The sequence below is a fragment of the Geotrypetes seraphini genome, chromosome 4, assembly GCF_902459505.1.
Source record: "Geotrypetes seraphini chromosome 4, aGeoSer1.1, whole genome shotgun sequence".
In the NCBI taxonomy this organism is placed as follows: Eukaryota; Metazoa; Chordata; class Amphibia; order Gymnophiona; family Dermophiidae; genus Geotrypetes; species Geotrypetes seraphini.
The window spans coordinates 208,411,406-208,439,184 of NC_047087.1; the positions used below are offsets into that span (position 1 = coordinate 208,411,406).

Genomic DNA, 27,779 nt, shown 5'->3' on the forward strand with positions numbered 1-27,779 from the left:
TGATGAAAAATTCACTTATCACGATCATATTTCTCTTACGGTTAAAAACTGTTTTTATAAATTACGCCGTATTAGATCAATATCCAAATTTCTGACCCCTAAATCTATCACAATACTAATTCATTCATTAGTAATATCGAAACTCGATTACTGCAATTCTCTCTTCCTCAACATATCATTAAAAGAAAAAAGGAGATTACAATTGATTCAAAACACTGCAATAAAATTAATATACAATGCAAAGAAATATGATCATGTTTCTCCGTTGTTAATAGATTCTCATTGGCTACCTATTAACCATAGAATCACATTTAAAATAATTATACTCATCTTTAAAACTTTAGCATGCGGTGAACCTCAATTCATATCCAGACTCTTGATACCTTATAATACACAACGATCACTTCGCTCATCCAACCAGAATCTTCTTTCAGTACCTTCCCTAAAAATCATTGGTACAAGAAGGGCCGACATTTTTTCGGTGACAGGTCCCCTATGGTGGAACGCCCTTCCTCAATACATTCGTAATGAAAAAGATATTTTAATATTTAAAAAACTTTTAAAATCTTATTTATTTAGAGATGCTTTTAATGTTTAAAGTATAATAAATTTAAAATTGCTGAGGTTATTACTCCCCTTTACCTATTGTTATTACCTTATTCTACCCCAAACAAAAATTGTAACTTTTATCTTTTCCTTCCCAACTGTATGTTTGTTTAAGCTAAATGTTCTTTTGTTAAAATGTTAACCCCTTTTTACTTGATATATTTTTACTATGTACATCGCTTAGTGATTATAATAGGCGATTAATCAAATTGTGTTAATAAACTTGATAAACTTGATTACCTTGGTGAAGGTCTGAGGTGATGTCGCCAGCCCAAAAGGCAAGGCCAAAAACTGGTAATGGTGATCCAGAACACGAAACCGCAGAAACTTGCAGTGGGATGGAAATATGGGAATGTGTAAGTACGCCTCCATAAGATCCAGGGAGGCCAGAAAATCCCCAAGAGCCACTACTGCAATGACCGCACAAGGTCTCCATTTCGAAGCTGAGAGCTGCATTTACGTGCTGAAAATCTAGAATAGGCCTCCAATCTTCTGAGCCTTTCTTTGGCATGATAAAGTATATAGAGTATAGAAACATATAATATGACGGCAGAAAAGGGCTATAGCCCATCAAGTCCGCCCACTCTAATGACCCACCCCCATGACTTTACTCCCTTAGAGATCCCACGTGAATGTCCCATTTTCTCTTAAAATCTGACACGCTGCTGGCCTTAATCACCTGTAGAGGTAGACTGTTCCAATGATCGACCACCCTTTCTGTGAAGAAGTATTTCCTGGAATCACCTCGAAATTTCCCTCTCTGCCAGAGCCTGAGAGGTTGCATAACACCAGCTCTCTAGCTTGAATATCCAGAAAGCGCTGAACAATACCCTGGACTCTGAGCGCCTTGTCCAATTGTCCAGATGGAGAATCCACAAACCAATCTGACAAAGGCTGAGCAAATTCCAGCTTATATTCTGATTGAATAATGTCCAAGACCCACTGGTCTGCTGTAATGCACATCCAGGCAGGCAGAAACTCCGAGAGCAGGCCCCTATCTGCAGAGGCGAATTCGGCATTCTGGCGTCATTGTGTCTTTCTGGCAGGGTGTGCAGGATGGGTGGCGGAAGGTTGGGAATGCCTGTAGCTCGCATACTGACCTCAGAAGCTCTGGGAAAATCTCTGTGACGTGGAATGTGCATACTGTCTGAAGCCCTGAAAATTAGAACGCCTAGAACCCCAGGAGGGTCTGGGTCTACTATCAGGCAGGGTCTTTGGATGACAGTCCAATACCGAATCCATGAGGACATCCAGGCCTCTGCCAAACAATAACTACCCCTTAAAGGGACAGCCTCGCTAAAGTTGCTATGGAAGTGGAATCGCCAGCCCACTGCCTGACCAAGAGCAATTGTCAGGCCGAAAGAGAGTACGCTGACACTTTTGCCAGCACTTTCAAAAGTCCATAAAAGGCATCCATTATATAATCCATCCCAACCATCAGCAGTTGAGGAAGAGGCTCAACCGGCATCAGTCTCTAGCATGCACAACAGATACAGGCGCGTGCAACAAAAGACGTTGCCACAGCAGCTTTGATGCCCAAATTGGCTGTTTTAAAAAGTTTCCTGAGGACCACATCCACACGGCAGTCCTGCATATCTTTCAACACAACTCCCCCGTCACTGGGAAGAGATATGTGCGCTTAATCACTTGTGCCACCAAGGAATCCACCTTGGGCCACCCCCAAAGCTGCTGACACTCCTGCCCCAGTGGATGCAAGGAGGACATAGCTCTAGCACTCTTCAAAGTACCTTCAAAAGAGTCAAACTGCTCAGAGATCATAAATCTCATATCTGGATTCCAGGGAAAGGTCGCAGAGTGCGAACGCCCACTACAAAGCCAGTGAGGCGAAGTGGACAGAATCAGCTAAGTCACTTAAGTTCAATTCCTGCAAAGATTCAGCAGGAAGATAAGGCAGAGCCACAAACAATTAAGCGCAGGACAGTAGGATCACCACAAGGATCCAGATCACCCAAAAGATCTGCAGATCCAGCCCACAAGCCTGGATCCACCGATTCAGGAAAAGCTGAACTGTCAAATAATGGATCAGAATACATAGAAACATAGAAATAGACGGCAGATAAGGGCCAAGGCCCATCTAGTCTGCCCACCCTAATGTCCCTCCCCTACCTTCGCCCTGTGAATAGATCCCTCCCCTACCTTTGCCCTGTGAATAGATCCCATGTGACGATCCCATTTGGCCTTAAAATCAGGCACACTGCTGGCCTCGATCACATGCAGTGGAAGACTATTCCAGCGATCAACCATCCTTTCTATGAAAAAGAATTTCCTGGTGTCGTAGTTTCCCTCCCCTAATTTTCCACGGATGCCCTCTTGTTGTCGTGGGACCCTTGAAAAGGAAGATATGTTCCTCCGTCTCTATGCGGCCCGAGAGATACTTGAACGTCTCGATCATGTCCCCCTTCTCTCTGCGCTCCTCGAGTGAGTATAGCTGCAATTTATTTAGCCATTCCTCGTATGGGAGATCCTTGAGTCCTGAGACCATCCGGGTGGCCATTCTCTGAACCGACTCCAGTCTCAGCACATCCTTGCGATAATGCGGCCTCCAGAATTGTACACAGTATTCCAGATGGGGCCTCACCATGGATCTATACAATGGCATAATGACTTCCGGCTTTCGGCTGACGAAACCCCTGCGTATGCAACCTATGACTTGTCTTGCTTTGGATGAAGCTTGCTCCACTTGATTGGCAGCCTTCATATCCTCACTGACAATCACCCCTAGGTCACGTTCTGCTTCAGTTCTTGTTAGGATCTCGCCATTTAGGGTATAAGTCTTACATGGATTTTGGCTGCCCAGGTGCATAACTTTGCATTTTTTGGCATTGAAGCTGAGTTGCCAGGACCTAGACCAGCGCTCCAATAGGAGTAGGTCGTGCATCATGTTGTCGGGCATTGAAACATCATCTATTGTGCATTTGCCCCCTACATTACTTAGTTTGGCGTCATCGGCGAATAATGTTATTTTACCCCGAAGCCCTTCTGCCAAGTCCCTTATAAAGATGTTGAATAGGATTGGGCCCAAGACCGAGCCCTGTGGCACTCCACTGATCACCTCCGTCATTTCAGAATGGTCAGGATCAGCATCTGGATCCCCCAAATCATGAGCAGGCAGAACAGCCGCTGGATCAGGCGGAGGTGAGGATAAGCCCGAAGGCACACCATCACCCAAAAGTGTCCTGGGGGAAAGAAGACTGCTCAGAATATGCTTTTTCTTTTTTTTTTTTAAACTCTTGACTACAAAACCTCATGATTTTAGAGAAGATATCCGGCTCCTGGGGCATAGAGTCATCCTTAGATGACTTAAATTTGCGTGTCTTAGGCTGAAGAACCAGCCATGCCGAGCCCTGAAAGTAATGAAGGCCACTCCATTGGGCTGGCTGAGCATCTGATCACCTGCTTCTGTGGGGGGAAGCTAAGCCAGTCACTACAGCCCCCTCCTAGCTGCGCCACGTAGCAAGTGGCACAAGAACGCTCTAAAAGCGCTAAATTTGCTTAATCCTGGCATTAATTCACAAGAGGAGAGCCCAAGGACTTCATCCCAACAGTTTTCCAGGCAAAAATAAAAGTTTTGAAGAAGCAGGGAGAAGAAAAAAAAAATGCTAAAAATCCAAGATGGCCACGGGCACCAAAAACACAATATTTTTCATACTTCCCAAAGTCCAAAAATGATGATTTTAGGATTTTTCAGGAAGGGGTAAACAGGGGAACATGCAGAAACTCAGAAAACCCCACTTTTTAAACTTTCCCCAATGTCTCTCACAAGCTGTCAGCTCCTTGTACTCACTGTGACATGATACACTGAACTCCACCTGCTCACAGCTCTTTCTCAGTAGAAGAATTCACTCCCACAATGATGGGAATGCTCTCACAAAGCTGATCTTTGGGCTGATGGTCAGACTCTACTGTCTGACTATGCCTCCATCCTAGTGGACCACCGGATGCGCACCATGATGGGTGGAGATGCGAAAACGTAGCTGGCATGCTGCTGAATACCGCTGAGCCCCCTAAGTGTGCCTCATAGTCTGCGCTTAACCCCTGCTTAACAGAAGGTGAGATTACTTCAGGGACGGCCCTGAGCTCCAAGGAAAACTATGCAGACTGGCTAACAGGTACCCAAAAATAATCAGCCTGTCAGCTATAGACTGAAGTCTGTGAATTCTCAAGCAGGCGGAGCTCCAAAATTGCTTCAAACATGAAATTACCTGAAAAGGGGATGACATTACATCAAATTTAAAACAATAAAATGGGGAGAGCATAACACATACAGCTGCAGACATGCTTGCAGAAGAAAAGACTGTAGAGGGCGCTAAACTGATCAGTGAAGTACTAAAGAGGCAGAGTGAAAAATCTAGAGGGAATTCCTTCTGCAGAGCAAGCAAGTATGGGGAAATAACCCTATTGACTAGAATGTCTCACCTATTGCACTGGAATAGACATTACCAAACAGCAATTCATATGCTTCACCATCTGATTTGTGTGTTAATTATTAGAAAAGATGACATGAACACTTACTTAACTGAACAACAAGGTAACTGAAGCAATGAAAACATAAATTCTGCTCACCTAATATGTACTGAAGCAATTTAAGCTTTATAAAACATTTGAACAAAACACTTTCTTGATAGTTCTCTGAAAAGCATTTACAAACATAAAACTCCTAATGTAAATGCCAACACACTAATGTGCTTATCAATAAACTTACCAGTTAATTGATAAGCCAGACTAAGTCAACAGGTAATGGCATTAACATTTGGAACATTCCTGAAGGCAATGTCTCCCTGATGAACCTCAAACAATCCAAAGGGTTTAAAAGTAGCAGCATTTAAGCTCAGGTAGAATGGTAATTATGTTCAAAGATGTGTGCCAAATGATGTAGAGAAAAAATTGTGTAGAATATAAAACACGATGTGGCCTTAAAAGAAGAGAAGAAAAACCCAAGACAAAGTCCAAAATTTAGTTCTTGGTATCTGCCACTAGCCACGCATCCCTCTGCCATGGTGTGGGAGCAGAGAAGCTGTGCTGTGGCTACAACTGCACCAGGGTTTCAACCACTTTTGTGGTTTTGGGCTTCTCTCTGCTGTTGGGCAGAACGGAAGAGACCACAGAGGGATGAGAGAACAGCAACTGGAAGAGGACAGAAGCAGCAGGCAGAAGGGAGAAAAAAGAAAATAAAAAGTGATATATATAGGAAGAACTAAGGGAAAACGGAAAGTAAAGAAAACATAAAAATGATAAGGAAATGAAAACCATGTTTATATATAATTTTTAAAGATCTTTTCAAATTTTTCCCAATTGAATATTACTTTACCTTTATTAAATAATCCCTCCACATAGGCCTGAGCATTTCCAGCTCAAAATGCTCAGGCATATGCTCCATCTTTCAAGTGTGGACCTCATTTTTTGGGAAATCATCATGCCTACAGATGGTCAGAAGGATTGGGTAACTGCTATATCCTACTTTCAAACCTGGCTGAGAAGTGTTAGATTCCATTTATTTGGATTTATTTAACAGTATACAGGAAGAATAAGAATACAAACCCCTTCTTGGGAGTTGGAGGGAATGTTCCCTACTTATATTCAAGTATATGCAGTAAGATCAACAGTTTGGACATTCCTACTATCTAGGTATGGTCACTGAATTTTGAGGGGTGAATAACAACAATGATAATCCTTTATTTAGAGACCGCTAAAGCTAATGCTGCCCGATTCAGGAAAAAAATTAATTTGATTCAATTTTCCTGCACAAATTGTTTTTTATCCCCAAACATCCTGGTGGGTTTATTTTATAGCTTCTTCACCCCTTTTGCCCTCTCCTACTCACACTGGTGCTGTGGTGTAAACAAAATAAACAAAGAAAAAAGACTTTTCTTCTCTCTGTTAAATCCTAGCTCACGTTCGCGGTCTAACACCACCTCTGACAGGATCTGACATTGTAATCACAAAATAGAAAATAAAATTATTTTTTCTACCTTTTGTTGTCTGGTCATTATTCAAATCATTTTTGTCCCAAGGCTCTAGTTGTCTTCTCATAACTCGCTTGCCAGGGTCGCCTGTCCATTTGACGTTTTATTCTTTCTCGGTGCTAACTATTCATCTTCCATCTCTGTCCTCCCCTTCCGTTTCCATTCCCTCCCCCGGAGGTCTAGCATCTTTCCTTTTTTCGTCTGCATCCCCAGATCCACCTTTTCTCAACTACCCTTTCATCCAGCATGTCTTCTTCCTTCCCCACCACCCCAGGGTTCACCATCTCTCCCCCATCTCTTCCCAACTACCCTCCTATCCAGTATCTCTATCCCCCCATCCACACTATCCCTTGTGTCCAACTTCTCTCCCTTTCTGTTCCTTCCCACCCTAAATCCCATTGTCCACCATCTCTCGCCCTCTCCACTGTTTTTAAGACCCATTATTACTTCCCCTCCCCCAGTCCGGCATATGCATGTCTCTTTGAATCCCCCCTTTCCTCCCTCCGTGTACTTCTACACCAGGGTTCCCACCCCTGAAGGCCTGCCCCCCAAAGGCCTGCACCACCACCCCTGAAGGTCTGCCTGTCCCCCCAAAAGACCTGTCTCCTCCCTCCCCTGCCCTCCCCCCGGGAAGGCCTGCATGTTCCCCCATGGCCTCCCGGTCTTACTTTTACTTAATTAGAGCAGCGGAGCAGCCTGCAGAGAGATTCACTGGTGCTAGCGATCCTTGCAGGCTGCCATCAGCCTCCGGAGCTGTCTTCCCTCTGATCCCGCCCCTCCTCTGACGTCAGAAGCAAGATCGCGGCAGAGGAAACAACAGCTCCGGAGGCCGAGGCAGCCTGCAAGGATCGCTAGCACTGGCCATCCTCTCTGCAGGTTGCTCTGCTGCTGGAATTAGGTAATTGGACTCGCGTGAGGCCAGGGGGGAAGCCGGACACCACAGCACTTCCCGACTGACCCTCCCCCTCGCAAGGGGGAGGCCAATTTTTTTTGTTTTTAAATCAATTTGAATCGATTCACCCGAAGTGAATTAGTGAATCGATTCGAATTGTGAATCGGGCAGCACTAGCTAAAGCCGTGAAGCTCTAAGCAGTTTACAATAAAAGAACCAGTGCAGTTACTGGGATATTAACACTGGAAAGATGGAGAGTTACAATTAGATAAAAAGAAAGATGGAAAGTTGCAGGTGCATAAAAGTCATTTGATTACTGGTTGTGGAGTTGACCCCTTTGAGCTTTGAAATTTGGAAGTCAAGGAAAAGGAGAAAGAAAATTATTACAGGAGCTGAAAATTTCTATAGTATCTTTCTAAACACATGCATGTGCAACAGAAGCTAATATGCATGAGACAAAATAGGTTGTACTTCTTCCCCCATTCCTGAAAATATTTACCTAAACAAAACACAAATCCCTGAACTATACAAAACTCTTTGGCACAGAATCACACTATATGCATAAACATAGTGAAGGGACAAGCTAATGAACAAGCAAACATGATCTCATACTTACACTTTCTAAGACCCGTAAACACCTTTCTGCTCCCCATAAAGAAGCAACCAATTTTTCTTCATTCTCATCACTACTAAGGTGATTCACACATTCTTTAACTAAAAAAAAATACAAGAAATGCATTAAACACACAAAATTAAATATAACAAGTGTGAAAGCACTATGGGGCCCCTTTTACTAAGCTACATTACGCACTAATGCTAACTCAGCTTACAATTGGCATACTGCGGAACATGTCCAGGCATCCTGCAGTTAAGTGACAATTTAGTTTGTGCTAATCCACTTGTAAAATAATTCTCTTTTTTTTGGGGGGGGGAGGCAGAGAGGCTGGGGTTGTGTTGGGATGTTTATGAGCTGATTAGTTAGCACAGCTCAATTAGTTAGCGCAAGATTACTGTCTGAACCATTACTACCTGCAAAATGGAAAACTGTATGTGCAATAGCCACATGCTAATGGAAACATTAGCATATGACCATTAATTTTAAAAAAATTGAAAAGGTCATTTTATGGCTGTGGCAAAAACATGCACAAGGGCACGCTAAGGCCACCTTGTATTATAGCTTAGTGTAAAAAAGCCCCTATGTTTCTTTTAAACATATTCTTCGTAAGAATGACGTGATTAAGAGGAGAGAGTTGTAATTGCTATGGATGTCTGTAATTTAAATGTACTTTTACTGTAATTTAAATGTACTTTTACTGTAATTTAAATGTACTTTTGTGACCCACTTTGATAAAGATGGGCTATAAATGAATAAACTATAAAGGCTCACTAGCTGAAATTTGGAGAAAGCTTATAGTAAACTGGTAAAGACAACACAGAGCAGCAGAAACCATAAGGGTCCATGGTCTGAAATGACAATGAATGCTGTACTTAGCTATATATACTGTATATTTCATTTATTTTAGGGAGGATTGGGGGGGGGAAGGGCATGGTCTAAGTTGCAGCTCACATATAGTTACTTTCAAAAGCAGAGGGTATTTCCCTGTCCTGGAAAGGGAAGGGGTGGAGGTGGAGTAGGGCTCACATTCTACATTTGTACTCAACAGAGATCTGGTTTTAGAAATTTATTTGGCAATCATGATATCTCTTACTGTGTGCATTAAAAGAGATTATGTACTTACCCAGGTAAGCTCTTTTCCAGTAGATAGCTGAAACATTCTAGACCAGTGGGTACTGTCCCCATGGTTGCATGCCCACTGCAGAAGGAATCCAATTCGGATTTTTTTGCTGCCTCTTCTGTACTTCACCAAGCTCCTTAGCTCCACCTACAGTTAGTACTCAAGCACCAAGGGCCAGCAATCAACATGGAGACACCCAGACCAATCAATGTCATAAATAACTGTTCTGCTCAAAGGAGTAACATAAAAATATCATCTTCAAACAGCCAGCAAAACCTCAAGGGAGCTCAGAAACTACTCCCTCCTAAAAGAAGAACATAGATACAGTATACTCCCCAGACCTCAAAGGGCTGACAATTATCCAAGGTACAACTTGGAGACGCATAAAACAAACTAAGATAATAGTCAGGCGCAGGAAGGATAGGGCGGGAATCTAGAATGTCTCGTTTATTTACTGGAAAAGAGCTTACCAGGTAAGTACATAATCTCTTTTTCCAGTGCAATAGCTGAAACATTCTAGACTAGTGGGACATACAAAAGCAGTTCCCAAAAAGCTATGGTGGACTTACTACGCCGATCCTCAAGACTGAGGAACCCAAAGGCAGAGTCCAATCTCGCCACAACATGCACTCTGCAAAACAGAACAAACGGAGGTATAGAAGATCACGTTGCCGCCATGCAAATCTCCTCAGGGGAGACAGCTCTAGCTACAGCCCAAGAAGCCGTCACACATCTATAAGAAAGCACCTGGACAGAAACAAGAGTCTTGTTTCCCAGAGTATGTAGGCTGACGAAAGGGCCTTGCACATTCATCTGGAAATCTAGGCCTTAGCAGTGGGAGCACCCTGCTGGATAGAAGAAGTCAAGCCAAACAAATGTCAGAAAGATTTGTGACCACCAAACAACGAAGTAGTACACTGTGCATATCCAGGATCCTCAAAACATGATCCTGAGCGTTTGAACCAGAAGGTTGAGGAACAGGCACATGTACTTCCTGATCAACATGGATAGCCAAAACCATCTTCAGCAGGAAGAAAGAAACCATGTGCAAGGAAATCCCAGTCTCTGAGATTCGGAAGAACAGTTCATTTCAAGAAAAAGCCTGTAGTCTGGAGACACAGCTCACTGATGGAATAGCAAACAGAAAAAAAAAACATATGGAGCCTCCCGAAAGGGCTCGAAGAGAGTCTTGGAAAGATTATACAGCATCAGGGTGAGGTCCCAAAAAGGGAATGGTAGATAAATCGGTGTGTCAGGGCAAGACGCCAAAAACAAAGGATGGCACTGGGCATGAAAACAAGAGAACCCAGTCACTTGGACCCCAAATGGATGCTGCAAAGGTGCCTTGATCAAGACCAGCTTGGAAAAAGATCAGTATCACCGAAAGTGAAGCAGAATATGGCTCCACATGGTATTGAGTGCATCAATGCTGAAATATCTGCCACGGTGTAGCGGAAGCAGATATAGCAGTTGACTGGTTATACAAGAGAAGAATGCCAAGAACCACATCAGAAGAACTCTTGTAGTCTAAAGCAGCACATTCAAGAGCCACACAGTAAGAGCAAAGTGACCTGGGATCTCCTTGTATAATGAACCCTGAGGAAGCAGGTCAGGATGGATAGAAGACTTCAACCTGAGTGAAGATACATCAGATCTGCGTACTATGGCCTGCGAGGTCAGTATGGAGCTACCATAATGACACAGCCCAGAGGGTTCACGATCCGCCGAAAGACTCGAACTATCATGAGCCAGGGAGGAAAGACATATAGGAGGAGTTCCTGAGGCCCTGGATGCATCAGAGCGCCGAAACCTTCTCTTCCGAACTCAGACTTTTGACTGAGCTGCTTGTATGTGCTTTGCCGTGAAGGGCTTGGCACTCTGCTGTGGCCAGTGCCAATTTGCCCTGAACTAAGGGCTGTCTGCTGAGGAAGTCTGCCTGAACAATGTTGATTCCTGCCACATGCACAGCTAAGAGGACCCGGAGGTGGATCTCTGCCCACAGAAAGAGAAGGCAGGCCTCCTGAGCCACTTCCCTGGCTAGCTGCATGAAGAATAGCATTTGACATGATTGTGAAGCACAATTTGTCTTTGAAATTGTTACTCTTTCTTTACCATACTGTTCTTTGATCACATTAATTTTTCATTCTAATAAAATATTAGTTATTATAAAGCCACACATTTCCAATTCAAAGTTTCTCTCGTTATTCCAGTGCCTGTCTATATTTCCAACATATTTTAAGCTATTAGGAACAGTAGGTCAAAAATTGTAGCCCAAAAATTGCTCTTTTAAATGGTGCAAGAAAGAAAGATTGGAGGATGTACAGTTTTGATATATACTTTCTTAATAAATACCGTATTTTCGCGGATATAACACGCACCCGTGTAAAACGCGCACACGTGTATAGCGCGCAGAAATCACGATGATATGTACAAAAACTTTTGTATACCGCGCTCACGGGTATACCGCGCATGATGCCCGACGCTCCTTTCGCCCGCCCTGACTTTCCGTGCGCTGTCCCGACTCTCCGTTCACCCCCCTGACTTCCGTGCACTGCCCTGACTTTCCGTGCTCTGTCCCGACTCTCCGTTCACCCCCCCTGACTTTCCGTGCACTGTCCCCCCTTGAAGTCCTGTCCCCCCTTGAAGGTCTGTCCCCATCCTGAAAGTCTGATGCCCCCCCCCCGACGTCCGATACATCCCCCCCCCCGGCAGGACCACTCGCACCCCCACCCCGAAGGACCGCCGACTCCCCAACAATATCGGGCCAGGAGGGAGCCCAAACCCCCCTGGCCACGGCGACCCCCTAACCCCACCCCGCACTACATTACGGGCAGGAGGGATCCCAGGCCCTCCTGCCCTCGACGCAAACCCCCTCCCCCCAACGACCGCCCCCCCCAAGAACCTCCGCCCGTCCCCCAGCCGACCCGCGACCCCCCTGGCCGACCCCCACGACACCCCCACCCGCCTTCCCCGTACCTTTGTGTAGTTGGGCCAGAAGGGAGCCCAAACCCTCCTGGCCACGGCGACCCCCTAACCCCACCCCGCACTACATTACGGGCAGGAGGGATCCCAGGCCCTCCTGCCCTCGACGCAAACCCCCTCCCCCCCCAACGACCGCCCCCCCCAAGAACCTCCGACCGCCCCCCCAGCCGACCAACGACTCCCACGACCCCCCCACCCCCCTTCCCCGTACCTTTGGTAGTTGGCCGGACAGACGGGAGCCAAACCCGCCTGTCCGTCAGGCAGCCAACGAAGGAATGAGGCCGGATTGGCCCATCCGTCCTAAAGCTCCGCCTACTGGTGGGGCCTAAGGCGCGTGGGCCAATCAGAATAGGCCCTGGAGCCTTAGGTCCCACCTGGGGGCGCGGCCTGAGGCACATGGTCGGGTTGGGCCCATGTGCCTCAAGCCGCGCCCCCAGGTGGGACCTAAGGCTCCAGGGCCTATTCTGATTGGTCCACACGCCTTAGGCCCCACCAGTAGGCGGAGCTTTAGGACGGATGGGCCAATCCGGCCTCATTCCTTCGTTGGCTGCCTGCCGGACAGGCGGGTTTGGCTCCCGTCTGTCCGGCCAACTACCAAAGGTATGGGGAAGGGGGGTGGGAGGGGTCGGGGGGGTCGGCCAGGGGGGTCGCGGGTCGGCTGGGGGGGCGGTCGGAGGTTCTTGGGGGGGGGCGGTCGTTGGGGGGGGAGGGGGGTTTGCGTCGAGGGTAGGAGGGCCTGGGATCCCTCCTGCCCGTAATGTAGTGCGGGGTGGGGTTAGGGGGTCGCCGTGGCCAGGAGGGTTTGGGCTCCCTTCTGGCCCGATATTGTCGGGTAGTCGGCGGTCCTTCGGGGTGGGGGTGCGAGTGGTCCTGCCGAGGGGGGGATGTATCGGACGTCGGGGAGTCGGCCGGGCAAGAGGGCTTGGGCTCCCTCTTGCTCCGATCGTGGATGCGGGTGCGGGTGGGAGCGCGTGCGAGCGGTCGTTCGGGGTGGGGGTGCGAGCGGTCCTGCTGGGGGGGTGAATCGGGCGTCGGGCGGGGTGAGAACTATGTTTAAAAACTTTTGTATACCGCGCTCAGGCATATAACGCGCGAGGGGTATGCGCGGTAGGTAAAAACGCGTATAACGCGCGCGTTATATCCGCGAAAATACGGTACTGGATTCTTGTAGTATCACTATACAGTTTTTAAATATCACTGTTATAGTTTTTATTCAGACGCCTCAGCCCCACCTCTCCACCACTGTAGTAATTTTATACTGTGGGAAGTTCACTGTGGCTTTTCATCATTGGCTGTCTGTTAGATTTGTTTTAGTGTTCATTTCAATTTCTCTTTTTAATGTTGTAGTTTATATATTGTTTTCTTAAATAGATATAGTTCTTTTGGATAATTTAAATATTTTTAGCTTTATATTATTGCTAAGTATACATCTGCTTAGCTGTTTAATACTTATCTCAGCTGAACCCGGGAGTCAGACCCGACATGTTTCGCACGGAGTGCTTTATCAAGGGTCTCCCTGTGTGAGAATAAAAAAGATTTTTTGTAGAATATGCTTACATTACACCCTTTTGGGTCCAATTAAACCTAAAGCAACTATAATAGTTAAAGAATTTTGTTACAAAACTTACCAAGGCTGCCGCTGTCATCCGACTCCAACCAAATTGTGAGCAAAGATGGCGGCGGCGACCTCGGACTCGAAATTTAAAGCTTACAGTCGTAATTATCATAAACCCGCCCCCTGCAGCCGATAGGTCCAACAGAATGTCTATTATACTGTCCTTACATTACTGAACTCCACTCGATCTCATTATTTAACCCGTATGGTGTAACGGTGTCTAGCATGAATATGTATCTTTGTTCCCTTTCATTCAATTTCAACGTGTCCTCTCCTCCTGTATCCAAACTTCTCACCTTTTCAATAATTCGCCATTTCAAATCGCTAATAGCATGCTTATGTTTCATCCAGTGATCTGTCAACGGTGCTTGCAGCACCTCATTTAATATGCGCGATTTGTGTTCAGTCAGTCTCAATTTAATTTTTCTGCTTGTCCGTCCAATATATAGCAGATTACAGGGGCAGATTATTACGTACACTACCCCATGGGTGTTACAGTCTGTTAGACATCTAGATCTCAAAGTCCAATTTCTACCCGGAACCTCCCAACTGTTTCCTACAATAGCGGAGGAGCACCATTGGCATTTCCCACATACCCCATGGTGTCCCTCCTTCCTTTTATCCCTAACGCCATGCTTTTGGAAATTACATCGTTGAGCTATTGTAGTCCCCCTTGAATATGCTATTAGGGGGAAATTACTCAAAGATTCATGAGCCTGCACGATGTGCCAATGTTCCCTAAGCATTTCTACCAAGTTTTTGACAGCATGGGAATAGGGTAAAATACACGTGAGTTGATCATCTACGGCAGGGGGATCTATTCTTTCCTGTAATAGGAGATTTCTGTGGGCATATTTGGCCCTTATATATGCTTGTCTAATAGACCTTACTGGGTAACCTCTATTCCGGAGTCTCTCCGTCAATCTTCTAGCTTGAAGTTTATATTCTTCCATAGAAGAACATATCCTACGGACGCGCAGGAACTGCCCAATGGGAAGATTAAAACGTAGCCGAAAAGGGTGGAAACTGTTAAAATGAAGTGTGGAGTGACTGGCTTCATGAATAAGGTGGTAGTTATCCTTCCTTCATTCACCAACACGGTGATGTCTAAAAAATCAATTCGGGTTTGATGACAGATCATCGTAAATTTTATATTAGGGTCTACAGAATTCAAGTGCCACAAAAATTGATCCAATTTTTCCCTAGTGTTGTTCCAAATCAAAAAAATATCATCTAGAAACCTGCCCCAATATGAAATATATGGGTACCATGTGGAATTATATACCCATGTCTCTTCAAACTTTGACATATACAGGGAAGCAACAGAAGGGGCTAGTGTAGCACCCATCGCCACCCCTTGAATTTGTTGGAAAAAATGTTGGTGATATTCAAAATAATTCCTTTTGATAACCCAGGTGGCTAATTGCATGAGAAATTCTAGAGAAATACGATGTGGGTTCATGCTCTGTATCGTCTCTCTCACTATCTGAAGGGCTCCCTCCTGGGGGATCTTGGTATACAAAGAGATGACATCCAAGGATACCATCCATTTATTAGCCATGTCTATTTGTAGGTCGGTCAGTGTTTTCAAAAAGTCAGAAGAATCCCTAATATAGGATTTAATTTTGGGGACTTCTACCCTAAGGAAAAAGTCTACCACCTTTGATAAGGGTTCCAATATTGATCCACGGGTGTTTACGATAGGACGTCCCGGGGGATTCACCACAGTTTTATGTATCTTAGGTACAAAAGTGATCCTCGGGACCTTAGGATTTCTTTCAAACATAAAGTTATATTCTTTTACTGTAATCATTTCATTCTCTCGATATCGAGAGAATGAAATGATTACAGTAAAAGAATATAACTTTATGTTTGAAAGAAATCCTAAGGTCCCGAGGATCACTTTTGTACCTAAGATATCGATATCGAGAGAATGAAATGATTACAGTAAAAGAATATAACTTTATGTTTGAAAGAAATCCTAAGGTCCCGAGGATCACTTTTGTACCTAAGATATCGATATCGAGAGAATGAAATGATTACAGTAAAAGAATATAACTTTATGTTTGAAAGAAATCCTAAGGTCCCGAGGATCACTTTTGTACCTAAGATATCGATATCGAGAGAATGAAATGATTACAGTAAAAGAATATAACTTTATGTTTGAAAGAAATCCTAAGGTCCCGAGGATCACTTTTGTACCTAAGATATCGATATCGAGAGAATGAAATGATTACAGTAAAAGAATATAACTTTATGTTTGAAAGAAATCCTAAGGTCCCGAGGATCACTTTTGTACCTAAGATCCATAAAACTGTGGTGAATCCCCCGGGACGTCCTATCGTAAACACCCGTGGATCAATGTTGGAACCCTTATCAAAGGTGGTAGACTTTTTCCTTAGGGTAGAAGTCCCCAAAATTAAATCCTATATTAGGGATTCTTCTGACTTTTTGAAAACACTGACCGACCTACAAATAGACATGGCTAATAAATGGATGGTATCCTTGGATGTCATCTCTTTGTATACCAAGATCCCCCAGGAGGGAGCCCTTCAGATAGTGAGAGAGACGATACAGAGCATGAACCCACATCGTATTTCTCTAGAATTTCTCATGCAATTAGCCACCTGGGTTATCAAAAGGAATTATTTTGAATATCACCAACAATTTTTCCAACAAATTCAAGGGGTGGCGATGGGTGCTACACTAGCCCCTTCTGTTGCTTCCCTGTATATGTCAAAGTTTGAAGAGACATGGGTATATAATTCCACATGGTACCCATATATTTCATATTGGGGCAGGTTTCTAGATGATATTTTTTTGATTTGGAACAACACTAGGGAAAAATTGGATCAATTTTTGTGGCACTTGAATTCTGTAGACCCTAATATAAAATTTACGATGATCTGTCATCAAACCCGAATTGATTTTTTAGACATCACCGTGTTGGTGAATGAAGGAAGGATAACTACCACCTTATTCATGAAGCCAGTCACTCGTAATACCACACTTCATTTTAACAGTTTCCACCCTTTTCGGCTACGTTTTAATCTTCCCATTGGGCAGTTCCTGCGCGTCCGTAGGATATGTTCTTCTATGGAAGAATATAAACTTCAAGCTAGAAGATTGACGGAGAGACTCCGGAATAGAGGTTACCCAGTAAGGTCTATTAGACAAGCATATATAAGGGCCAAATATGCCCAAAGAAATCTCCTATTACAGGAAAGAATAGATCCCCCTGCCGTAGATGATCAACTCACGTGTATTTTACCCTATTCCCATGCTGTCAAAAACTTGGTAGAAATGCTTAGGGAACATTGGCACATCGTGCAGGCTCATGAATCTTTGAGTAATTTCCCCCTAATAGCATATTCAAGGGGGACTACAATAGCTCAACGATGTAATTTCCAAAAGCATGGCGTTAGGGATAAAAGGAAGGAGGGACACCATGGGGTATGTGGGAAATGCCAATGGTGCTCCTCCGCTATTGTAGGAAACAGTTGGGAGGTTCCGGGTAGAAATTGGACTTTGAGATCTAGATGTCTAACAGACTGTAACACCCATGGGGTAGTGTACGTAATAATCTGCCCCTGTAATCTGCTATATATTGGACGGACAAGCAGAAAAATTAAATTGAGACTGACTGAACACAAATCGCGCATATTAAATGAGGTGCTGCAAGCACTGTTGACAGATCACTGGATGAAACATAAGCATGCTATTAGCGATTTGAAATGGCGAATTATTGAAAAGGTGAGAAGTTTGGATACAGGAGGAGAGGACACGTTGAAATTGAATGAAAGGGAACAAAGATACATATTCATGCTAGACACCGTTACACCATACGGGTTAAATAATGAGATCGAGTGGAGTTCAGTAATGTAAGGACAGTATAATAGACATTCTGTTGGACCTATCGGCTGCAGGGGGCGGGTTTATGATAATTACGACTGTAAGCTTTAAATTTCGAGTCCGAGGTCGCCGCCGCCATCTTTGCTCACAATTTGGTTGGAGTCGGATGACAGCGGCAGCCTTGGTAAGTTTTGTAACAAAATTCTTTAACTATTATAGTTGCTTTAGGTTTAATTGGACCCAAAAGGGTGTAATGTAAGCATATTCTACAAAAAATCTTTTTTATTCTCACACAGGGAGACCCTTGATAAAGCACTCCGTGCGAAACATGTCGGGTCTGACTCCCGGGTTCAGCTGAGATAAGTATTAAACAGCTAAGCAGATGTATACTTAGCAATAATATAAAGCTAAAAATATTTAAATTATCCAAAAGAACTATATCTATTTAAGAAAACAATATATAAACTACAACATTAAAAAGAGAAATTGAAATGAACACTAAAACAAATCTAACAGACAGCCAATGATGAAAAGCCACAGTGAACTTCCCACAGTATAAAATTACTACAGTGGTGGAGAGGTGGGGCTGAGGCGTCTGAATAAAAACTATAACAGTGATATTTAAAAACTGTATAGTGATACTACAAGAATCCAGTATTTATTAAGAAAGTCTATATCTATTTTCTGGATTTAAAGACTAGTGCCATTAATATTGAACTTTCAGTTTTGATATATGACATTAAATACACATAATTTGCATAATTTTTTTCAACAAGCTTAATAAAGATTTCTCTCATAAACGAAAAGTGCAGTGTACCTAAAAATTTATGGGGCATTAATTGGCCGTAATCTATTCTAGAGTTCCTAAAATCCGAGCCTTATTGTGTTTTCTGTACAGAAGCTAAGTTGCGTCAAATATTTGCCTGTGCATTCCATGACAAACTTTTTCATCAACTTTGTGGTCTCCCAGTAATACACCAAAGCATGCACCAATGATTTGAGTGGTATATTTGAACAAAACGTTGTACTAGAAATATAACTTTTAGCTTGGTCGCACAACTATCTTTTCCACTATCTTCCATGGAATGAAAAAAGTGGCCTCAATAACGAGGCTCCTAACTTTGGAAGAAGTTGAGATCCTTCTCTAAGACTTTGTACATATTCATTGTATGTCCTATTGTACTTTTAGTAAAAATTTCATCAACTTCTGAGATGGTCAAGTGGGGAGGTCTAGACCACTTGACATGGAATGTCCCCACTTCCTCTTTAATTCCTTATCCAATTGTTCTGTTTCTGTTTGATTAGATAATAAGCTCTGTCAAGCAGTGATTGTCTCTTGCATGGTTAATGTAATGTACAGTGCTGTGTGCATCTGGCAGTGCTATAGAAATGATAAGTAGTAGTATATAACTAAAGACAACCCACCACCTATCTTGACTTCAGGAAGAAACTTAAAACTTCTCTCTATAGCCACTCTTATCCTCCACCCCCTTCCTCCTAACAACTACCTCTCATTCTAACACTGTAACTTCTAGAACTTGATCTAAATCTTATTGTAAATTGAATAGATTCCTTACAGAAAACTGCGGTATAAAGACACTGTATTGTATGCTTACTATTTCCATTGTATGCACCTCACTCATATACATATTTCATAAGGGTATCCTGAAATATGTCCTGTTTGTAGACCTCAAGGACTAAACTTCAATAAGCCTGATGTAGAAGAGATAATCATTGGCAGAAGAGCAGAGTGAAAGATTAGGTTCTTACCTGGAAAATCTTCTGTATGTTAATATACACAGGAGTTTGTGCATTAGGTCTGTGCTTGTGAACCACTTTAAGAAAGGTATCAATCACATCTTTCAGCTGCTCCTCCTTCACCAGTGGAGTATAGCTACCTCTTCAGTTTGTTCCAAAGCAATTGAGCTCCACTGTAACAGGGGAAAAGAGAAGGAGGGGCAGGGGGAACTTCCCCGGAAATAACATACATTTCTGTTCTGCTCTGCTCTGTAACTCAAGAAAATTTGCAACATAGGTGTATCAATGAACCAACCTGCAGTGTGCAACTTGCACAAACATATAAGAAACTCCAAAGCTCAATAATTCAGTACTTTATTAGTAAGTTAATCATACAAGTTCATCCAACTAACAGGAGAACTCCAGTTCTGGTCATGGAGTTGTATGAGGCAGAAAGCAGGCAAACTGCAGAATGGAAAAAGCGGACTGTATTGACTCCTGTGTATATTAACAGAAACAAGATTATCCAGATATGAACTTAATCTTTCATTTTGTTTCATATACACAGGAGTCCGTACACTAGGTGACATTCCAAAGCCATGCCAGACCCCTAGAGAGGGACAGATGAGACTGTCCACAAGACTGAGGACCCAAAAGCAGCACCCTCTCAACCTGCCAGGTTCACTCTGTAGAGCAGGGGTCCCCAAAGTCCCTCCTTGAGGGCCGAATCCAGTCGGGTTTTCAGGATTTCCCCAATGAATATGTATTGAAAGCAGTGCATGCACATAGATCTCATGCATATTCATTGGGGAAATCCTGAAAACCCGACTGGACTCGGCTCTCAAGGAGGGACTTTGGGGACCCCTGCTGTAGAGCTTTGTAAAGGTATGGAGAGTAGACCAAGTAACTACTCTACAGATCCCTTCAGTCAGAACTGCCCGAGACTCCACTCATGAAGATGCCATACTTCTGGTCGAATGAGCTTTAACAGAAATAGATAGCTGTTTGCCACAGCTAATGTCTGCCGACAAAATTGCCATGCAAATCCAGCTGGCGATAGAAGTCTTGAAAGCTGGTCTGCCTATTCTGTACTGACTAGTTAGCACAAAAAGATGGTTAGAAAGGTGAAACTCATTTGTCCTTTCCAGGTAGTGGAGTGGAACTCCTTGCACATATAGCCTCTGAAATATCTCATCTTGTTTGTTCAAACCCGCAAGATGAAAAGTAGATAAACAAATCTCTTGTTTGACATGAAAAGCTGAGACAACCTTCAGTAGAAAAGAAGGTACCATGCGCAGAGAAATCCCAACCTCCGAGATCCTTAGGAAGGGCTCTCTGTAAGAAAGAGCCTGCATTTCCTATTTCCGTCTCACGAATAGTATTGTCACCAGGCCCAGAAGAGATGCCTCGTGGAGAGGCTTGTATGAAGGTGTGGACAGGCCATTCAGAATGATATTAAGATTCCAGGATGGAAAAGGGTGGGATACAGGAGGTCGAAACCTGAGTGCTCCCTTTAAGAGCCAGATTACATTAGGAGGAGAAGACAGAGATTGTTTCCCTTTTGAGCCCAGAAGCACGAGAGGCCTGCCACCTGGACCTCGAGAACACCACTGCTAGGCCTTTCTAACCCAGCTTCAAGGAATACCAGGATCACAGAAATTGGCGCCGTGACAGGCTCAACCAGATCACTAGAGCTAGAAAGGCTTCCAGGCCTTAGCATAGGCCGCAAATGTTGATTGCTTCTTTGCTCGAAGGAGAGTAGCAATGATTACCTCAGAATAGCCTTTGTGGGTCAAGGCCGTGCGCTCAATAGCCATGTCGTAAGTCAAAAGCAAATTGGGCTCTCCAGGGCAACTGGATCCTGACTGAGAAGACCCGCATGCACCAGTAGCTTGAGGCCTCAATGGAGATGCACAAGATCCACATACCATCTCTCCCCAGTCCAATACTGGCATACCCCCAGGGAGCGTAGTGCATCCCAGGCCCATCAATTAAGCTTTCCACAGAAGATTCATGAATTCAGGAGTAAATTCTTGGATAGGAGACCCCAAGGACCTCTACAGGACCTCAGACTGGCTAGAGGACAAAGAGGAGGGCTAAGCCCAAGGCTCCTGCCCCTCCCTCATATGTGCCATGGCACACAGACGCTCCTTGGTCGACCATCCAGCACAGAACTGCTATGATACAGGAGTAGAATAGCCACAGTCCATCCCAGTCAATTTTGATGCAGATGGAGGCTTTAGAAAAAAAATAAATTTAAAATCCACGATGGCCATCACCAGAAAAATCACACCAAAAATGGCCCATGGGGGCTCCACTGAAAGTTTTTTTTAAAAAGTCAGGGAAAGTGGTTTTGGGGGGGTTCCCTATCTCTGGCTCTAGAAACCCTTATATTCAACTTTTTCAACCTCCCCTTCCTGGATTTTCACCATGGGTAATAATGGGGCTGTACTCAGTGCTGCTGCCTATGTCAGTTTGCTTCAGCCTGACTGGAGAGATCCTTCTGCCTCAAATCCTTGTGGAAAAGTCCAGACCTAAAAATCTTTTGTGCTGCCAGTTGGACCAGAACCAACTCAAGGCTCAACCCCCACAAATCCTCACAATGGGAAGAGGGGAGAATAAAATGAAGCCAGATGCTGCAGAGGCCTGCAACTCTGGTTGGGCAAAGGATGGCTTCATAGCAGGCTTCCCAGATGGTGAAACACCTTGTGATGTCGATGGAGGGGTGGATGGTGGTACCGCTAGTACCGATGATGGAGACTGATCCACGGAGTCCATAGTCAGCCTAAACAGCTTCTCTCATTGAAGATGATGATGAGCCTTTTTGGAGCGCTGTTACAGGATAGAACATCGCGCACAAGTTTCAACACAATGCTCAGGCCCCAAACACTGGATACACCAAATATGTGGGTCAATGAGTGATATAGGATGCTGGCACCTACAACACTTTTTTAAACTGGACAGGAGCTTCGACATCAAAGGGAAAATTTCAGTGCTAAAACTGAAGGACTGAATGGTGGCGCTAAAAAGAAAAAAGAAAGGAAATGGGCCTGCCTGAGAACGAAAGAAAAATAAACCTCTCTTCTCTTTTTTTTTTTTTTTTAAAAGAAAATAATAAAAGAAATAAGAGTTTAGAAAACCCTGGTACAAAAAACAGCATTTGACGGGAAAGCAAATGAAGTATGAATGGAGTCCAAAAACACACTACTTTGCTCCGTGGAAAACAAGGAGCTGAGGAACCATGTGCAGATGTCAGGCAGGAAGGCACTCATGCATGTGCTATGCAGGCAGTCTCAAAGCTTTGCAAAGCTTAAAGTGCCAGTACACTTTTAGCACTGTCTGTACAGGGTGCCATGGATGACATCACCCACATGTGAGAATATGCTGCCTGCTTGTCCTAGGATAAATAACTATTACTTTGGAAAATTGTAATCAATATTTGTTGGCCACTGCTAACTAGTTAGGAGCACATAAACTTCAGTTAAATGTAGAGAAATCTAAAGTTTAATGGCTAAGAGGATGTATAAATATACAGCCCTTTCAATTTGTTTAGCATTTGACTTCAGTTAAATGTAGAGAAATCTAAAGTTTAATGGCTAAGAGGATGTATAAATATACAGCCCTTCCAATCTGTTCAGCATTTGAGGTTAGACTACTTCTATTCTAAGTTCAGTGTCTGGGAAGTTATCTTAGACTAGTACTTTGGTATGGATTAATACAGTTGTGTGAGGTTCCTATTTTCAGTATGGCAGTTTCTGGAAAACATAATCAATTAGGATCTATACCAGGAATTCAGCAGGACAGACTAAGTAGATCTTATATGCCATTATCTATGGTCATGTTCAATGTTTCTACAAAAGTGGCAGCCTGATCCCTAGTGGCTGTGCCATTATACTACTATTAAAAGGTAGAGGTGGCTATTTTAAGGCTGGGAGTTTGTCTTCCACTACTCACATAGCAACAAACATAGCTAACACTCAAATATAGAGAGAACAAACAGAAAAAGATTAACAACTTCTGAAGAGAGATTAAAATCTCATAGAGGAGAAAATATTAAATAACTCAAGAGTCAGTTATACCTTTATCTACAATATGATCAAGACCACCCAAAAGTCGCAGTTCTTCTTTGAACCAGTCTCCTGCTCGTTTTGAAGTGAGAGATAATAATGTTTCCATTGCTAAATGCCCAGTCTGAAAAAATATGAAGCAAAATTAGTAACTGTACTGATTAACGCTACTGCAGATCACATTTAAAAAGACCTTTAAATACCTTTAAATACTGCATAGCAAGGTGATGGGCGGTCTAATATTTGGTGCAGCAAATACCTCAGGAGAGCCCTATGCAAATTAAAATGTTTTATATATTACAAAACAGTAACATTTCAGGTTACGTAAAGGCAGATGGTAGCAAAGAGTCTCCTGGAGGCAGATGGCCATATTACAGGAAGAGGAAAAAATAACAGTTGCTGCCAGTGAGCACAAGGAAGAGGCTGACAGGAGTCAGAGACTACAATTATTTGTTAAGTGTCAAATGATATACTGTACAATCTGGCTATTTCAAGGATTTTATTAAGAAAACCCAACCTCCTGACCTCTAGAAATAATCTCCAGTTGACATCAGTGTTTTCAAATGTTGCCCAGAAAGATGATATACAATTCATCTACTGAATTATATATAATAAAATTAACAGAAAGTAAAGATACTTTTAAAAAATTATCTGCATTATGTATCAATACAGAATGATATCTAATACATATCCAAAATGTAGCACTGTTTAACTGTGTGTCATTTTGTTTCATCCATTCAAAATATATTAACACACCAATTGTTGCTCAATTTTTTTATTTTTTACATTACATTACATTACGGATTTCTATTCCGCCTATACCTTGCAGTTCAAGGCGGATTACAAAAGATTTGACTGGACATTTCCAGTGAAGATCACATTACAGAAGATTTGACTTGACATTTTCCAGTGAAGATACATTTTTTTTTTTTTTACTAATGTGCGATTCCCAAATTTATGAAGTTAAACATGCTATACTTTCTGTTTTAAGGAAGATCACATCAGCAATCAAACATATCTCCAAGTCTTCCTGATCACAAAAAAGTTACAAAATAAATTTTGTACCCAGCAGCTAACAGTGACAGGAAAAACAAATCACAGAGTTTCACCTCCATGGATACAAGTGTGAAAAGGTAAAAGTCACTAGGTGCCCCTTTTACAAAGCTGAGGGAGCGATTCTCCAGTAGCAAATGGTCTGAAGCCCAAGAATTGAATGAGCTTTGGTGCATTTACTGCATAAGAATTGTTACAGCGGTTTTGTATAAAGAGTCCTTGGTGTTATAGTGGAATTTACAACTAAAACAAATGGGGATAGCATGTGTTGTGGCAGCATCCGAGATTTTGTTAGTTTAGAAAGAATGATAAATTGAAGTGTAATAATGTATCAAACCAATACATGCCACTGGATTTTGCAATTTTAACCACAGGGTGCCAACATGATATACTGCAAGACTCCCAGGGCTAGATTCTCTAAGCTCTGACATCATAGTTAAAAAAAAAAATACCACGGTGGGAGCCATTTTTGTTTTATTGGCGATTCTCAGCACAATAGCATGCTAATTATATGCATGTTGTGTGTGGAAAATCGCTGGTAAAGGGGCAGGAGGAATTGCTCAGAAGAAAAAAAAAAATCACAAGCACAGCAATTCCTCCTGCCTGTCTGTCAAAAAAAAAAAGCAGGGAGAGCAGAGGTTACTTTTTTTTTTTTTAAATGGGTGCAGCTGTTGTGTGTGCATAGCACACACATGAGCTGTGCCTCCCATCACACAAGCCTGGTTCAGTGGGTCATCCCCCTCTACAAACTCCCCTCTGACACCATCTTCATACCTTTTTTTTTTTCCTTTTAGAAGACCAGCAGGAGGGATGCTCACTTCCTCCTGCCGGCAGGTCTGTCTTTTCAAAATGGTGTGCCTTCCCCTTCCCAGTGCATCCTGGGATGCACCATGGAGGGGCCTAAGGCTCTTATTAACCTAGGCGCCCAAGACCCCTCCTATGGGAGAGGCCTTAGGCATCTGGGCCAATCAGGGCCTTAGGCCCCTTCCCAGTGCACCTTGGGATACACAGGGAGGGAGGTGTAATAAATTAATAACGTTACACAAAAATCTCTAAAGGCAATTTCCTCAGGTCTGCAAATTCTTTAGAATAAATCAAAATAGATAGTATTGCAGTGACAACACTTAATAGTCATTTTCATTCCAGCGTTGGTACAAACTAATCTCTCCGGAAGCTCAATCAACTGCTTAGAGTATTTTTATCTTGAGAAATCTGCTTTGGGGGATCACTCCATCGGTTGTCGAGATGCACCACTGATCACAGCCAGTTAGCCATTTTAGAACGCTGCAATCAGTGGTGTGTTTCAACAACCGATGGAGCTGACAATCCATCCCTAGCACAGTAGTAGACATACCACTGTTTCCAACGCTTGCTCGAACTCCAGTCACAACAGAGCCCAGACGAGCCAGTCGTCCAGATAGGGATGGACCTGGATCTCTATCCTGTGGAAGATCACCGCTATAACTACCTTCACTGTGGTAAAAGTTTGAGGAGTAGTTGCTAGCCCAAAAAAGGAGAGCTACGAACTGGAAATGCTGCTGGAGAACTGCAATGGTCCGGGGAAATTGGAATATGAAGACAAGCTTCTGTGAGGTCCAACGATGCTAGAAACTTTCCTGGGTGAAAGCAGTGAGGACCATATGCACAGTTTCCATTCAGAAATGCGGAACCCACAGGAAGGCATTGAACGACTAGATCCATAATGGGTCTCCAATCCTCTGAGCTTCTCATTGGCATGATTAAGGTTTATTTTTTTCAGAACAGGCCCTGCCGCTTGAATGCTCAAGAGACGCAACATGGTAGGGTGGACGTTTAACTCATTCTCCTGGCGTCCAGCCGGAGAATCCAGAAACAAATCAAGAGAGAGGCAAAAGAAGTCTATCTTGTGCCCATCCCAAAGGTAGACCAGCTCCCATTGGTCTGAAGATATTTATGTCCACTCTTGGTAAAACTGAGACAGCCTGCCCCCAAACCGAGGCAGCAGTGCTGGACTTCCGGCATCATCGTGACTTTTTTATGCACCACACCAGGATGAAACCCTGATGCTTAGAGATGTCTGGAATTGGAGAGTGTGGTGCAGTGGTCAAAGCTACAGCCTCAGCACCCTGAGGCTGTGGGTTCAAAACCACGCTGCTCCTTGTGACCCTGGGCAGGTCACTTAATCCCCTATTGCCCCAGGTACATTAGATAGATTGTGAGCCTACTGGGACAGTCAGGGAAAAATCCTTGAGTACCTGAATAAATTTATGTAAACTGTTCTGAGCTCCTCTGGGAGAACGGTATAGAAAATTGAATAAAATAGAATAAATAAATAGGGTTGGTATACTTTAGAATACCTCTGGAACTGAAGAGCCCAAAGAAACCTGATGAAATCTGTGGGAGGGACGAAAGGCATTGTAACTCCCACCCGAAGACCGCCAAGATTTATGTTTAAGGAGAAACTTAAGGAGGTGACCCACTTCGCTGGCCATGTCATTAAGACCTTTACCAAAAAGTAGCTGACCCTTAAAAGGGAGTCTGCTCTGAGTTGTCTTAGAGGTAGAATTACCTGTCCTATATCGGATCCAAAGAGTCTGGCGCACTGACCTGCATAAGCTGAGACCTTAGTGGCAGCATATACGAGAACATAGAGGGCATCTACCACATAATCCATAGATTCCATCACCAGCTGGGGACAGGCATCCTCCTCCACAGAGGGCACCAGTGCAGTCTCATTTGACATACACGCACTGCAAAGGAGGCTGCTGCAGCAGCCTGATACCCAAAGAAGCCATACCAAAATGTTTCTTCAAGATAATGTCCACTCTGCGATACTGGGAGTCCTTAAGTATCACACCTCTATCACTAGGGAGGCTGTGAACTTGGTAACCTGTGCCACTGCAAAATCCACCTTTGGCTGCTCAAAAAGCTGCTTAAATTCAGAAGCTACAGGATAAAGTCTAGACACGGCTTTATAGTCAGCCGGGAGAACTCTTGAAGGCAACTCGCTGCTCTGAAATGAGGCCTGTGAACTCTGGATATGCCAAAAGAAGGAGGTCGGAGCATTAGAAAAGCTCATGACTGAACAATGTGAGGGTTCATAGCATCTGGGATAAGATGGTGGACAGATAACAGATTTGAAGAGCCTGCGAATGGAAGGATCTTCACCTAGATCCGGACCCTCAGAGATATTCCACTGAATTGATCTTCCAAGAGTATCAGCATCATCCAAGATAGAAGCAGTTACAGGAGACCAGACAGGCATAGTAACCTTGT

At 43.6% G+C, this 27,779-nt stretch overlaps 1 protein-coding gene across 4 annotated transcripts in view; it reads right to left on the bottom strand.

The window, feature by feature from the left end:
- Positions 1-27,779, bottom strand: part of WAPL (WAPL cohesin release factor) — a 315,421-nt gene that overhangs the window by 105,211 nt on the left and 182,431 nt on the right. For all 4 annotated transcript variants that reach the window (XM_033941573.1, XM_033941575.1, XM_033941572.1 and 1 more), the window contains 2 exons: positions 23,484-23,595; positions 8,099-8,196 (listed from right to left, as the gene is read on the bottom strand). In XM_033941573.1, the coding sequence (XP_033797464.1) occupies positions 8,099-8,196; positions 23,484-23,595 (210 nt within the window). The remainder of the gene's footprint in view (positions 1-8,098; positions 8,197-23,483; positions 23,596-27,779) is intronic.